General features: G+C 45.5%; 1 protein-coding gene across 1 annotated transcript in view; it reads right to left on the bottom strand.

Moving 5' to 3' along the window:
- The window catches only part of SH3RF3 (SH3 domain containing ring finger 3), a 298858-nt gene extending 282913 nt beyond the window's left edge, over positions 1–15945 (bottom strand). Inside the window, exon 1 of the mRNA XM_064143669.1 lies at positions 15470–15945. Coding sequence (XP_063999739.1) covers positions 15470–15865 — 396 coding nt within the window. The 5' untranslated portion in view covers positions 15866–15945. The remainder of the gene's footprint in view (positions 1–15469) is intronic.
- Between the last annotated feature and the right edge of the window lie 447 nt (positions 15946–16392).

Genomic DNA, 16392 nt, shown 5'->3' with positions numbered 1-16392 from the left:
AGTCTTAAAGAGGCCCCTGAGGCTCTCACATGTCCCTAGGAATAGCTTGGGCACCACAGCTCTTTCACTCTTAACTTTCAAATCTGCAGTCTCGTGAAGCTATGGGTGCAGGAGGGGAAGAGGAGTTGGAAGTAAATAAAGAAATCAATTCATCCTTTCTACTACAGAGAGACTTTTTGCTGTCCAACCACGTGCCTAGTGGCACTGCCAAGTAGCAGATTACTCACTTTCCTTCATTAATTACTGAAAAAAAACCCTACACTAAAAAGACAAAACCAAACCAAAAAACCCCACCCAACAACAAAGCAGTGTTTATCTGAAGTTCGTTCAGACAAAGCCATTAAACAGCTAGCATACTAAATGCTACGATGGTCAGGATCTCCCCATACAATTATTTTCTTTGGTGTGAAAGTACCTGACTTCAGAAAGTGAAATACTACTATAAAGGCAGCTTTTAATGTACTTCATCATACAAGCAAACTCTTCAGGGGGAGAAGAATCAACTAAAACATAAAGTAAACTTTATTGTCTTGCCTGAGATTCCCTCTGGCCTTTATCTGCTTATTGGCAATTGCTCTGCGTTTACACTCTCATTAAACAACTTCAGGCTGGCCACAGTCCTTGCTCTCGTGATTGGCTTCTATTTATTTCACCACTCCTGGAAAAGGATCATTTATTTGGGGAGTTGGTATCATTAGCCAAAACCTTTAAGTCATTATTTGACTTATCAAGAAACCACATGTTTATCAAATGCATCAGAGAAGCTGAGGAACCTCAACTCGATCCAGCTTCTCATGATTTCTCATTGTAAATGTAAGCTCACACTCTTTTCAACCCATCCCTGTACCAAGGGAAAGCTTTCACTGATAGCTATGAAGAAGATTAAATGAAATAGTAGGCATCTAAGATCCTAAAAAACCCCTAAACCAAACAAAACCAACCAAACAAAACCAACCAAACAAAAAACACCCACACACATAAAAAAACAACCCACAACCAAAACCAACCAACCAAACACATAAAAATACTCACTTCCATTAGTTTTCATAACCAAAGGAATCAATTCTCAAATGATCAAATTAAATAGGAAAGGCCTGCTCCAAGAGGGCAGCATTCTACTGCAGAAACTACCCAGTGCTACATGAGTGGTATCAGAGAGGGAATTTAAACCTCTATTTTATTTAAAACCTAACTAAAATAACAAAAAAGCTAAAACAGATGAAAGAGGCTGAAATAACTAGAGTAACTCCTGGGATTGTTAAGCAGCATTTCATGAAAAAGTAAGAACTACAAATTGTTGAAAAGCATCACTCCCCCTGCCCTGGACTGTACCTTATTTATTCTCACCACACTGCACCCTGAATCCTCCTCCCATGTTCACGGACAGAACACAGCTGCCACCACTGCCATTTCCTGAGCAGGTGGTGGCCTGTATGAAGAGTGGTCAAGGCAGGGTGAGTCTAGAGAGTTTTAATCAATGACAAATACACTCCAACAAGTCCACCAATTCCATTTCAGCTGTAAGAATAAGGAAGATGCTCATCAGCAACAGCTGGATGTGTCCCTGATGTGGCAAAGGTTCCAAGTCTTGGAGACAGAAGAGCAGAGACTCAAAGAGTTCAACATGCTCTTCAAATTGTATTAGTCTTCTTACTGACTAGACTTGAACATCAACCTTCACCACCAATTCTCCCTAAACATTCCTCTCATATTTTAAGCTATTACACGAGACCTACTCCCATAGGAAACCAAACCTCTAAAATGATCTTCTCCCATCTTCTTCACAGCCTCATCCTGCCTTTCAGTATGACTAAATACTGTACAATCACACTGTCATTATCTGCTGCCAAGCACACCCTCTCTTAGGGTCCCCAACTTCTGGCATAGCTGGTGACTTCTGAAGCATTTAATCATCAATATGGAAGGAGCTCATCTTCTGGGTTCCTCTCCATGCCCGCTGCACAGAAAGAACTGACAATGCTTGGTCTGAAAGTCAGGTTTTACAATACAGGTTAGAAAGGACATGTTAATATGGGAGGTTAATGATTCAATGGCTACCTATGCCTGTGCCTTCCCCACTTCAGACCCTGGCAGGTGCCCAGAGAAGAGTGAAAATGCACATGGAGAGGGAAAGAGGACAGGAGAGCCACTGTCTACCCCTGGACAGGCTGCTCCTGCCCACTCCTCCCCGCTGGATGTCTTTGATAAGCAGTGGAGCACCAGAGGAAGGGGATGGCAACACAGATACTTTCCTGGATCTTCTGTTGTTGCTACTAACAAAGCAGCTTGCTTCTGCATTTCCTATTTTTGGTAACTTTAAAAGTGTGCAAAACATTTGAGAGAGGAGATGCATGAAAGAGCATTGCAAACTCCTCAGTGCTCCAGGGACCATGGTAACTCGATGCACCAAACACACATCCTGATCTCACTTAGGTTCATCTCAGCACTACACACTGCAGAAGGCAGCAGAAAAATCAATGCTATATTTTGTACTTTAAAAAAAAAATAGAAGAGGCAAGCCCAATTCTTCCTAACAGAGATTTTACTAGTGTAGAATTCGTATGAAGAAAACATGAGAAGCAGAGAAACTAGAGAGCAAAAGCCATATGGCTTTCTACAGATCTGCGTATCGTGCAGTGTGCTGCTGGCAAAAGAAAGGGAGGAACACACCAACTTTCCTCTCTGTTACTTGCTTCCCTGTTTTCATGGCCTGGGATGAGTGGGAGATGGTGATTCCATCCTGGCTGTCAAACTTTTGTTTGTAAATAAGCAGAAAATTACCTCTCCCTAGCCGAACGATATTATTACAGATGCTGAAACCTACACAGCCTCTTCTTTAAAATGTGATAAATTATTAATGGTAATGACCACCACAGAGATATATACTCAGATAAAGATCAAAACTGACTGCACATAAAAAGAAGTCCTATGTTTATCAAAAGAACAGATAAAATTCAATCTAGGAAAAAATATGGTTTCCTTTCTGCAATACAGATCAAAAGTACCATAATTTTAGAAAAAAAAACAACCAGACTTTTCATTATTGAAAAGGTGTGATTGGTTTGGATTTTACATTGCTGCATAGCTGTGAAATATAAACAGCGAGATGCTTTCTGCTATGACCTAACACCATGATTACCTACACTGCAGAAAAGAGTAAGTGAAAAGAAAAAAAATCATCTCATGGCTGTCAACTATTATCTTACTGGATCTTATGACATGTAATGTGTGACTGTTCTCCAACAGCTTATTCATAGAATCATAGAATCAACCAAGTTGGAAGAGACCTCCAAGATCATCCAGTCCAATTTAGCATCCAGTCTTGATCAATCAACTAGACCATGGCACCAAGTGCCTCATCCAGGCTTTTCTTGCACACTTCCAGAGACGGTGCCTCCACCACCTCCCTGGGCAGCCCATTCCAATGCCAATCACTCTCTCTGGCAAGAACTTCCCCCTAACATCCAGCCTATACCTCCCCTGGCACAACTTGAGACTGTGTCCCCTTGTTCTGTTGCTAGTTTCCTGGCAGAAGAGACCAACCCCCACCAGGCTATAACCTCCCTCCATGTAGTTGTAGACAGCAATGAGGTCACCCCTGAGCCTCCTCTTCTCCAGGCTAAACAACCCCAGCTCCCTCAGCCTCTCCTCATAGGGTTTGTGTTCCAGGCCCCTCACCAGCTTTGTCGTTCTTCTCTGGACACATTCCAGTACTTCAACATCTCTCTTGAACTGAGGAGCTCAGAACTGGACACAGTACTCAAGGTGTGGCTTGACCAGTGCTGAGCACAGGGGAAAAACAACCTCCCTTGTCCTGCTGGCCACACTGTTCCTGATGCAGGCCAGGATGCCATTGGCTCTCTTGGCCACCTGGGCACACTGCTGGCATCTGACTTTAGAAAGGAAGTATGCAAAAAAGCGAGGCTCTTCACATGAAAACTCTTGGTTGAAACACAAGACCCTCTGGGCTGAACACGAATCCATCCATGCCTGTCTTTCCCAGTGCTGCACCCTCTCCACACAGAGCCCATGAGGAGCAGCAGCCCTAGCACTGAGGAATCCTGCCCACTTGATGTACGGCAGCTCGTGCTCCTGCCAGGGAAGCCTGTGCTATTTCTGTCTCTTATCTTGGGGTACTTTAGCACAAAATCACAAGAAGGCTTAGTAGTGAGGACTAGAAGAACCCATGACGATGAACTACCTCATTCTGAAGGGATTGGTGTCTCACAGCAGGCTGGTACCCATTTCCCCACCTCCTCTCCAACCAGCTTCCATTCCTTTCACCAAACATCCCTCCTCCCTAATATAACAAGCACAGATCTGCTTTATTGGAGTGTAAGAAGTTGCACAAGCACACACCTACCACCAAGCAGGCATGCTTGACAGGAGGTCACCACAGGAACACATCCAGAGAAGTAGCAGGACCAGCCACTGCGCTGTGACACAACATACACCCATGCCTAGCACATGGTGACAACATTGCACAATTTACTGAATGGAATATAGATTCAAGAATGCATGGAATAGGCTCTTCTGTCAAAACCCCTATATGTTACACACACACAGATATATGTATGCGTGCATGTGCAATATATGTATGTGTGCTACTTATTTACAGGTAAGTGTTAATGGAAGTCAATCAAAACAAACCTCTACTGCATTAAAAGAATTAAAAAATCATACATTTTAAATTAAAATGTACTGATTTGCCTATGGGGACGATAATATGACAAACCTGATACAAGATGCAATAAAAGCATTTGAAAACATGTTAAGAAGGCAACCAACAAAAGGGTAGCCTGCTAAAAGCGGTTTCAAAATTCAGTGAGATCTTAAATTCATCAAGCCATGTCTTTTTATAGTAACTCTGAGGAGGTTTTGGTTGGAATTAGCCTGAAATTAATGCACAAATAAACGTGTTCAATAATGTTCACTAAATGAACATTTAGTAAAGTAAATATGATAGTGCATGTATTTGGTTGACTTCTTGGCTGTCACTTCAGAGAGCAATCAGAAAGCAGCAGATCGAACACAGCAGTGTTCTGTTTGGCTACAGTCACAATATTTTTAGCCAAAGTCCATCTACAACTGCACAATTAACATTTTATATATCTCTTTCACTCTACCCACCTTGCACCTAACCTCACTTTAATGATACATCAACTGCAGCAATTAATGAACCTTTGTCCAGAAGGGGAAAGACTTTAACATCTTAATGAGACAGCAATACATATTAAAATCAATACTATTCAGGTGATGTGCCTATTCTAGTCCTCCCTCTGAAAATAACTGAGACTGTAGGAGAAATTATCATTAGCATTTTGATAACAATCTTGCCAGCCTTCTGTTAAAATATTTTCTCTTTAAACTGAAACTGGGATTTGTTATCTCACGCAAGCAGATCATTCTAAAATTAGCAACACCCAATTCATACTGGTTTGGATCAGATTTTTTTTAAAACTTGGGGAAAATAATAATGCTAATTACCCTGAAAAAAAAAAAAATCAAACTCTCATGCCTGTTGCTGTAACAGCAGAAAGACACCCTATGCTTTGCCTAAGAAGGAACCTCCTCCCATAGATACCATTTTTGTGCATGGAAAGGCACCTTTTGGCCATACACAGCATTAGTTCCACTTGTCTGATAAATCATATTCCAGCTGACAGCCAACAGGAGGGACAAATTCCTCACTAAGACAAATCCTTAAAGTATCCTCATAACAACATGACTGCGGCGCAGGAAAGGGCTTTGCACCTTTGTCCCGTCAACTTCATGAGCAGACAAAAATTCTTCAGGATCCTCAAAGTCAAATTATGTTATGCAATCACCATGGTGAAAGAAAACAGTCCCATTGCTTTTGTTAATTAGTGAATCCCACAGCTTTCCCTCTTCTGGCATCCAGTGCTGCAAGCCAGGCTGCTAAGCTTTCCAGTTTCCAAAAATGGGACATGGTAAGGACCTACTGCAGAGACTGCTTTACAGCATTCATGGAGATGTGCAGCCCTCAGAAACCTGGGCTCTGGGGCAACCACATCCCAGCTGATCAGTTGCACCAAAAATCCCAACTGCTCCAATGGGACATGGTAAGGACCTACTGCAGAGACTGCTTTACAGCATTCATGGAGATGTGCAGCCCTCAGAAACCTGGGCTCTGGGGCAACCACATCCCAGCTGATCAGTTGCACCAAAAATCCCAACTGCTCCAATGGGACATGGTAAGGACCTACTGCAGAGACTGCTTTACAGCATTCATGGAGATGTGCAGCCCTCAGAAACCTGTGCTCTGGGGCAACCACATCCCAGCTGATCAGTTGCACCAAAAATCCCAACTGCTTCAATGGGACATGGTAAGGACCTACTGCAGAGACTGCTTTACAGCATTCATGGAGATGTGCAATCCTCAGAAACCTGGGCTCTGGGGCAACCACATCCCAGCTGATCAGTTGCACCAAACATTCCAACTGCTCCAATGGGACATGGTAAGGACCTACTGCAGAGACTGCTTTACAGCATTCATGGAGATGTGCAACCCTCAGAAACCTGGGCTCTGGGGCAACCACATCCCAACTGATCAGTTGCACCAAAAATCCCAACTGCTCCAAAGGGACATGGTAAGGACCTACTGCAGAGACTGCTTTACAGCATACATGGAGATGTGCAACCCTCAGAAACCTGGGCTCTGGGGCAACCACATCCCAACTGATCAGTTGCACCAAAAATCCCAACTGCTCCAAAGGGACATGGTAAGGACCTACTGCAGAGACTGCTTTACAGCATTCATGGAGATGTGCAACCCTCAGAAACCTGTGCTCTGGGGCAACCACATCCCAGCTGATCAGTTGCACCAAAAATCCCAACTGCTCCAATGGGACAAGAAGTCGAATTTCAGCAGAGGCCAACTGCTTTCAATGGTTTGAAAGTGCTCGAAACCAGTCATGAGACATGACCATGTTTTTTGCCGTTTGACCCCTCAAAAGACAGCCTGCAGGTGCAGAGGAGTGAGCAGACACCAGGTCTTCCCGGTGACATGAGATGAGGGGCTGCCCATGGACTGAGTCCACAGGTAATCCCAGCTAACAGTGAACAGTGCACAGCAAGTTTCGTGGAGCTAATGGAAGTTCTGCTTAAAAGACTGGGCAGAAAGTGCTCTTTTAGTTCCAGATGTTTTACATTTTTCTCTCTACTATTGAAAACAAAATGTCTTTTTAATACCTAAAGTTATATTCTCTCCTGTCCTTCCGCTGAACTGAGAGGCAGCTCATGTATATGTATCATTAAATTAACGTCTGTTCTTTCTAACAGAACAAAACAATTACATGCAAAACAATCTGATTAAACTGGGCACACTGTGTGGGTTGGTTTTTTTAAGGTATTAAAACAACTGGAAAGGTTTTTCAGCAACGATCTAGCAACATAAGCAAAACTTCCCACAAAGGGGAGGTAACGAGTTTAACATTACTGCTGAGGAGGATGGTAACAGAGCCAAGCGAGTAAAACTAGCACACCAGCAACCCCCCTGCTGCCCTGAACCGTTGGGAAAAGGCATGGCTCAAGCTGTTAGAGGAATCTGAATGAAAGAAGATCTGGGGCTAGTAAATGGGAAGGAAGCTATTCCCAGGCCTGTCTGCAGAATGAGCACTCCCTTTTTTGTTTGTTTCAGATTTTGGGGGCTTTTTCAGTCGTTTGATTTTGGTTGGGGTTTTTTTGGAGTTGTCTGTTTGTTTGTTGCTTTCTCTATTGCATAATGGTCAGGGCAGTAACTTTCCAGTCAAAGTACCTGTCAACTCCATGCAAGAGGCTTCTGTAATCAGGAGCAGTTTGGTTTGCTTCAAGACTAGAGATAAAGGGCTAGCTTTCAGCTGGCACTACATTTGACATTGCTTCCTCTCCAGCTGCAGAATCACAGCTGCTGTGGGAGCTAAGGCAAGGCCAAGGTCATGCAGCTTTCTCAAATGCCATAGTAATGGCTCTCATGTCCTATTAGAACTGAGTTTGGGTTCTCCCCATGACAGCTTATCCCAGATTGGGAAAACCTGTTGTAAAACACCAGATTTCAACATGACCACATTGAAAACACTTGCAAAAATTCAGCTCAGTATGTGATGACTGCTGGAAAGCTGAAACTGCATGCATCCCAAACACTTCTGTTCTGCAGAAGTCACTAAGTCCCCAAAAACTGAATTAACCCAGTGCAGTACAGGTCAAGAGCTATGATGCTGCAATGCTTAAAGACATTAATCAGAGTGAAATATTAGTTAGAGATGGCCTTAGCATGGCAAGGAAAGGCCTCTAAGAAAGGGTGATCTACAACTTCAAAAGAGAAATGGCATCCCATAGTTACAAATATTACAGGTGGGCTACTTAAGTGAAAGATGCAGTCACCTCTCTTATCTGAAATTTAACCAGTGCTTCTTGGCAGACAGCATGGAATGCTGAACAGAACAGTGAAATTAGAGGGTATACTCTAAATACAACAGTGCAAAACTGAAGAAGTACACAGATGAACTTTAAGTAGAAAAATGTAATGGCATCATTAACCTAAAATTATGAGGTGGAAAACAGAAATAATTCCAGACTATGAGAAAAGATAATTCCAGACTATGAGAAAAGACCTTCCCAGAGCACAAAATCCTCCACAGCATCAATAAAATATTGTTGTTAACATTTTATGTGGCAGCTTATTGACCACATCAACATAGCTTCGTCTAGAAAGAGCGCACACAGCCTCCCCCGACCTGCAAGTATAGGCACCCAGCAGTCATAGCCAGTGCCCTCCACCAGTCTGGCTTGTTGGGCATCTGGCCAGCACTAGGAGTCTGCCTGAACATGAACTGATAAGATTAGAAACAAGGAATGCAGTGTACAATTACAGTCCATACACAGATCTAATTGCTGCATCCCTGCACCAGCATTCCCCATAAACAAAGTACAGCATCTCTGCAAAATCCAACTCAAAGGCAGAAAACAACTGTCATAGCTTCAGTGTACACAGTCAGTGCTTTTTCGTCTCCCCAGATCCCAGCCCACTCTGGTAATAATTCTGCACTTGTCAGACAGCTTTCCTCCAAAAATCACAAAGCACATGAGGGTGGGTGCGTGAGCGCTGTTGGGTTAAGTTTTCAGCTGGGAAACCTGAAGCTCAGAAAGTTCATGCAGCTCACCCAAGGTCAACTGACTATATTCTGCACAGTCACACACTCTCCTCCTTCTCAGCCTCAAAAATCACAGCTGTGCCATCTGCCCAAACAGCAGAGATTCAAAGATGGGCAAAACCTGCCAGAATTAAAACGTTCACAGGATCTTAGGGCTAAGTGGAGCAAGTCTAACCACCTCTTTGAGTAACTAGCTACCAAACACTGCAATGCATTAAGCGTTACCAGCATCCATCATGAATCATTCAGAGGGATGACATGCAAGGATTAAACTTAGCATTCACATTTAACAGCAACAGGAGTCCCATGGAGACGGGTCACACTGCCACAAAGTAATAAGGAGGATTATAGTGCCAGTGGCACAAAGTTCCCTCCACAGTCCCACAAGACTTCTAGGTGTGACTGAGCCACTGCTGACTATCCCAGTCCAGAAGGAAAAGTCCACTGTTAACATGGGCACTCCACGGCCATGTCAGACTCACCACGCATTTTTCTAGCCTGCAAGTAAAAGTATTGTTAAAAGACAGGTAAGAAATATTCCATTTCTGCAAAACACAACAGACATGAAGATGACACCTGCAAATAGCAAGTTTTCTGAAAAGCTTAAGAGCTCACTGAACGATGAATTTTCCCAACGCAGCCCATCAGCAATCCCTTCTCCTGTGCTCACTCACTTCTATGAGGACAGGTGCAGATTTTAAACACTTGTGGCTATATTCTTTGCAACACTCGTTATTATCATTGTTAATCTCCTGTATTGAAACATTTTTTTTTAGCCATCTGGCCAGGGGGAAAACAAACAAAAAAACTCCTCAAGATCAGAGACTTAGACATATGGAGTAAGGGTCCTGTTTGGATGGCTTCACAAAGTTCCAGCACCAGCCAGCATCAGAATCAGATATAGCATCAAACAACAGCATCAGAAGCAAATACATCAGAGAGAAAGAACAAAAGTAAAGTAAATCCATGAGCTTATGCATGCTGTGCACTGCTGACAAGAATGACACTCCTATCTGTGCCATTCTGATTGTTATAAAGCCAAGCTGAGGAGTCTCCGCTGCCCAAGACAAAGTGTGCTCCCTACACAACCCACTGGTGCTTACAACAGATCTAAATGCATATAAATGTCAGACTCCATACACCTCCTCTTGCATAACTCAGGGTGGGATCTTCACCCACTGATCAACAATGTATCCAACAAGGAAATGCGGAAAATTACTGAAACATGTGCTTCACACTCAATCCGCCCTACACCTCAAAAACTTACAGGTGGTATAGGATAAAGCAGGATCCAAAGAATGACTCAATGTCTCTTCTGAAGAGTTTCTACAAACAGAGCACCTGCAAAGCCTAGACAGCAAACTGGTGCTGCTCCATTTCCTTGCAAAACTGAGAAGCCAAGAGTAGCATCCTTTCCCCTGGGATAACAAATGGCAGCCTCCCACCCAAAACGGTGAGATCACTCCACAGAACTGATACATCAGAGAAGCATCCAATGCAACACAGGGGGGCGCAGCCCACCCATCACTTATGTATGCTGACACATCATTTTCCTTAAGCACGCATCTTACTCTCTACCGCTACCTACACACACGTCCAGTAACACACTACATGCCTATCCATCACTTCATCCACGTTTTCTCTTCTGGGAAAAACAGGAGACATGTTTTGCTTGTTTTGCTTTTTTAGGTTGTCTTTTTACAGGCAATTGCTGCTCTCGGTTTGTATTGCAAGCAATAAGCCCTGCACCTGGAGTGGAAGACGCCTGGTCTGGGAGGAAATTACTAAAGACATGCATGCATTTAGCTGGCTATTAGATCTTGAGAAGGCCTGAAAAATTTCTAGGTGATAAATTGCAATAATTGCCAAAAAACAAACAAACAAAAAAACCCAACAGAGTGCTCACACTCAGTGGAGGCAGCCGATTTACCATAATGCTTCAACAATCTATGGGAGCCATTTACTTTGACAGAACCTGAATTCCCCAAGCGGCTCAGCAGTGGTAATGGAAACAGAGGAGCCAATAAATTATAACCTCGTGTGTAATGCATCTACCATTATAAACCACTCTTAGCCTCCTGCTTTATCCCCTTGGGGGGCCACTCTAACAGTTTCTAGATTTCTTTTCCCTTATTCTTCCAGTGTGCTCTTTCAGTGGTTGGACCCTTTTATAATGTCTAATACCATGCTCTACACTTACATAGCATCTTTAATATAAACAACCCAAAACATGCAACACCTTTTTAGAAAGATGGGGTTTTACAAGCTGAAATAAAGGAACTAGAAGGCACAAACTACTGTATATATATATCAATAGAAGTCCAAGCAGTTTATAATGTCTAATACCATGCTCATGGGGTTTTACAGGCTGAAATAAAGGTACTAGGAGGCACACACTACTATATATATCAATAGAAGCCCAAGCATTTCTGCATATATTGGTACATAAACACCCTACTTTCAGATCTCTCATGCAGAAGATGTATACCACATATCTCAAAGTGTATACCACGTATCTTACAGTACTTTGAAAGAATTTCTGAAAAATGGTCTTGCACAACTTTAGGAGCAGCCCCAGTGCCAGTTTATCCCTAGCCCAGCCCCTTTCGCCCTGGGTTTCAGCACTCTGGATAGACCAAGTCTGCAATAAACTGTGGGAAAAGAAAGAACAACAGATAAAGAAATGCAAGACTCACAGAATTTTGCCAAAGTTATTTTGTTGACAGCAGAAAATACCACCTAAGTACACCTCGAAGTGTAAGGTGTAGAAGCAAAACACAGGCATAATAGCAACACAGAAGCTGGCCCTGCTCTATCTTCTAAGGTTAATTAAAACTCTCAGAGAAACAGATCCCTGGTGTGACTCTTAACATATCGGTGCGAGGATATGAGCAAGTCTGAAGTCTGACAGAAGTGACCTTGGCTCTCTGCCATTACACTTCACAATTAGTGTTTCCCTGTCTCACCAAAAAAGCCCATAATGGTATGTCCCATTTTATATAGCGCATTATCTACAATGAAAGGTACTAATTAGTAAAAGTGTAATTTGCATTTAGGTCCCAGGAAGCAAATCTACAGAAATTTATGCAATTAAAAAAAAATATATATATATCTATATATATTAAGGAATTGCTTCAGCTTTCTCCAAGAAAACAAAGCTGTCAGGAACTAATGTTAATACAAAAAGGGATGCTATTCTGCTCTTCATTATCAGTCTCAAAAACCTTAGTTCTAGCTTGGTTTGTACCATTTATGGTTTAGTACAGAGAGAGGTCCTGTTCCCTTGTCTCCAGGATAGCTCAGCAATCAGCTGCATCAGCAGCTCCAAGAAGGATTATTCTCCCCTGCTGCTTTTTTTAAAAGCAGATTAGTTCAGACTTTCTTTCACTGTAATGAACCTTGTAAGCATCAAGCATATTGCATTGATTTCCAGGATAAAATTGGTGCAGTCGGTCAAAAGGCCAAGCAAACAGTTTCACAGAACCACTCTCTCCCAGCAGACCCACTGCCCTAGAATCACTCATTAGCCCCAGCAAAGAAAAAACAATTGCAGTCGTTAAGTATGAAAGCCTGTCTACGTTTAGCACGTACCTGGGGCTAAACTACAGCAGTTACTCTGTCACCCCATGAGCCCTCCCCGGCAGAGAAGGGGAATCAGGGAAAGAAGATCCACAAGTTGAAATAAAAACAGGAGAGGCTGAGGAGCTGGGGATGTTCAGCCTGGACAAGAGGAGGCTCAGGGGAGACCTTGTTACTCTCTACAGCTACCTGAAGGGGGGTTGCAGCCAGGTGGGGCTTGGTCTCTTCTCCCAGGCACACAGTGACAAAACAAGAGGACACAGTCTCAAGTTGTGCCAGGGCAGGTTTAGGCTGGACGTTAGGAAGAAGTTCTTCATGAAAAGAGTGATTGGCATTGGAATGGGCTGGGGAGGCGGTGAAGTCACCATTCCTGGAGGTGTTTAAAAGGAGACTGGAGATGAGGCACTTAGTGCCATGGTTTAGTTAATTAGGTGGTAGGTTGGACTCAATGATCTCAAAGGTCTTTTCTAATCTGGTTAATTCTGTGAAATAACCTAATTAATACCAATGCAGATATTAAAGTTATACTCAGTCAAATGCAGTAGTCACAATTCCCAGGAAGGCAGTCCTCACATGCAGGAAACACGTGAAGAAAAAACAAAGCAAGAAAACTAAACAAGAGCCCCCCTTCCCCTCAGCAAAAATCCTCCTGGTATGGGATACACCTGTGAGCCAACTTAATTCAGCTGTCCTGGCTCACTCAGACCTGTTAATGGCCTGCAGCCCATGGCTGGCCTGTAGTTCTGTCCCAGCAAAACCTGGAGAAAGCTAAAAGGTAATTTTCAGGTCATATGTATCTTTGCTTTCTATCAAATTCAGATGGGTAACGACCTGCACATAAATGGACAAAAGAACTGAAGATGCTCACAGAAGTCCTGTTCAGTGACAGAAAGTAGAACATGGTAATGTCTTTTTATTTACTATATGATATTTGCAGTAGTGGCTAGGGAAGTAATAACTTTAAAATCTGCCAATTTATGTCAAAAAAATAATGAAAATTAAACTGATCAAAAAAACTGCATGAAGATAATTTTTTCCCCAAGTAACTTTCCCTGTCAAGCACTTCCTTACATGCACAACCCCTGTAATACCTTAGCTTGACTGCAATTCAAAGATACAGAAACCAGAGATTGTCTTCTTGGTGTTTGGTCATAAAAGCTTGGTCAGGGTGCAAAAGCCTGCCTCTGCAAAACAAATCCTGCAAGTGTACTAAGCCTTCCATTCAGACCCTACGTCCTGTGAGAGACTGCTTTCTGGACATTAAACCAGACCGTAAGCATACTGTATTATAAACTGCTACCTGATGAATGCAAACTCCCCTTTTTGTAATGGTGACACTCGGGATTGCAGGATTTTTCTGATATGACAAAGCCACAACTCCAACTTCAGTTGAAAAATAAATAAGAAAAAGAGGATAGAATCCCATTGCCTTTTTTCTCTCCTTTCATTTTGACAAATCAGTATTAAATACCTGAAGATCACTGAGGTCTACATCTTGATAACAAAGGATCTACCTTTCCAGAAATACTGTCAAGCATATTACACTTCAGACTCCAAAACTGAATTTTATGGAACAATGTATAGCATTTGCCATCATTTCCTGTAGGTCTATTTGTTGTTTTGTTTTGTTCACTGTTTTGTTTTCCTTCAGGATAAAAAAATGTAATTAGTCAAAATATTTAGGATGGAAATACAACTTCACAAGGCATCTTTGCATTGACCTTTCCAAATGAAAAGCCTATACACTGAACTACAGCTCAGACACGTATCAGGAAAGATGGCAATAATTAAATTCACTCTGTATACCTCATTAGAAAAAAAGATGAAGTTCACAGACTTCAGAGCATCTCCATTCTAAAGTCTCCTAAAGAGGCCCTACAGTAAATTTTCTCATATCGAATTATACAATACACACAACAACTGGGAGGGATTGATCTTGTCCCCTCCAAGTCAATGAAACCCATGCCATTGATTTTAAAGGGAGCAAGATCAGGCACTCGAGTGCAGTGTTAACATAAATAAATGCATATGTTGCAGTACTCCCCTTCAATAAATCACACACCTTATACATAAAAATGACATGACGTTCCCTTGGGAGGGGAAACTTAGCTTCAAACCCCACTCAGATCTGGCTGTCACGAGGACTCTGCGTGGCAGCAATGGCACACTGCTTTGCCCTGGGAAGGGAGGGGGAAACTCGAGGGGAAGACGAAAGTGCCAGGTACCAGACCCGTCGAGTATTTCTAGCGAGTTATCCTGTCAAGTAGCAGGGCTACGGAGCCAAATCCTGCCTGCACCTGACAGGCACCTGGCACGCACCTGGCAGCAGTAGGCACGCCGAATAAAAGCGCGTTCCGGCCACTCTGGGGTTCGCAACACCGACACCAAACTCAGCTCTGCTGCACTCGGGGCCACCTCGGGGCCCGTCAGGGCTGCGGCTGCGAGACAGCCCATACGAACCCGTCAGAAGTCTCGGTGTGGCCCCGGCCCCTCCCGTCTCCTGCGGTAGCCCGGAGTATGTAAGAACGTCCTGGCCCTAGGCTCTCTCCTTTACATTAAGAGTCATCCGTAACCGTAACTGCGCTCCCCGCCGCGAGAGCAGCCTCCGCTGCCCTGCTGGACGGGACGTCCCACCGGCAAACCGCGGCCGCCCGACGACACGCGGAGACGCGCACACGCACGGCCGCGCTCCCCCAGCCTCGCTGGCGCCCCCCGTTCACCCCCGGTCCGGCACCCACCTTTCCCAGCAGAGCGCTGCGGCTGGCGGCCGCCAGTTCCCGCAGGCTGGCAGCGGCCGAAGCAGCAGCGGCGGCGACGGCGCTGGGGGCGGCGGCGGGCTGGGGGTACGCGGGGGCCGCGGCGCTGGGGCTGCCGCTGGCGCCCCCGGCGGCGCGGGGCCGCTGTCGGATGCCGTCCAAGAGGCGGACGAGGAGGATGTTGGCGGGCAGCTCGTCCACGCCGCAGCCCACTAGGATGCGGCACTCGGGGCAGCGCAGCTCGTGGCGGGAGCTGACGATGCTCTCCAGGCAGCGCCGGCAGAAGGTGTGCTGGCACGGCAGCACCTTGGCCGTAGTGTCCAGCCGCTCCAGGCACACGGAGCATTCCAGCAGGTCCAGCAGCGACGACTCGTCCATCGCCGCCGCCGCCGCCGGCTCCCGCTCCACCGCCGCTCCGCCGCCGCTCCGCCGCCCCCTCGCCTCCGCCTCCGCCCCCGCCCCGCCGCCGCCTCCTCCGCCTCCCCTCCGCGGGGCAGCGCAGGGCCCCGACGCCCCTAGGGCCACCGCGGCCGTTGGCGGCGGGGGGGCGCCGGCGGAGGCGAGGCGGGGGCCATCGGGGTGGCCGGGGTACGCTGGGAGCCGGCAGCGGGGCTGCCCCCGGCGGCGCGGCGCAGCGACCTCGGGGAGTGCCTGTGAAGCGCTGACCGGAGCCGTGCGGCGCAGCGGCGATGCCAGCAGCGATGAGCGGAGTGGTCCGGGAGAAGAGCAGCTGCCTGCCCGCGCCTCCCCTCCACCGCCCGGCACGGCCGGCACGGCGCACCTCAGTAGCTGCGGCGGGGCCCGGCGCGGCCCGGCGAGCCGCCCGCCGCGCCTCCGCGCGGGGCGGGGAGCGACGGGAAGCCCCGGGGGGGCGCCCGCGGCACGGCGGCCGCCCCGCGGGCGGG

Source organism: Pogoniulus pusillus, chromosome 5 (assembly GCF_015220805.1).
Source record: "Pogoniulus pusillus isolate bPogPus1 chromosome 5, bPogPus1.pri, whole genome shotgun sequence".
Classification (NCBI taxonomy): Eukaryota; Metazoa; Chordata; class Aves; order Piciformes; family Lybiidae; genus Pogoniulus; species Pogoniulus pusillus.
Note: the sequence above shows the minus strand (reverse complement) of the source record. Positions and strands in the feature narration are given on the sequence as shown.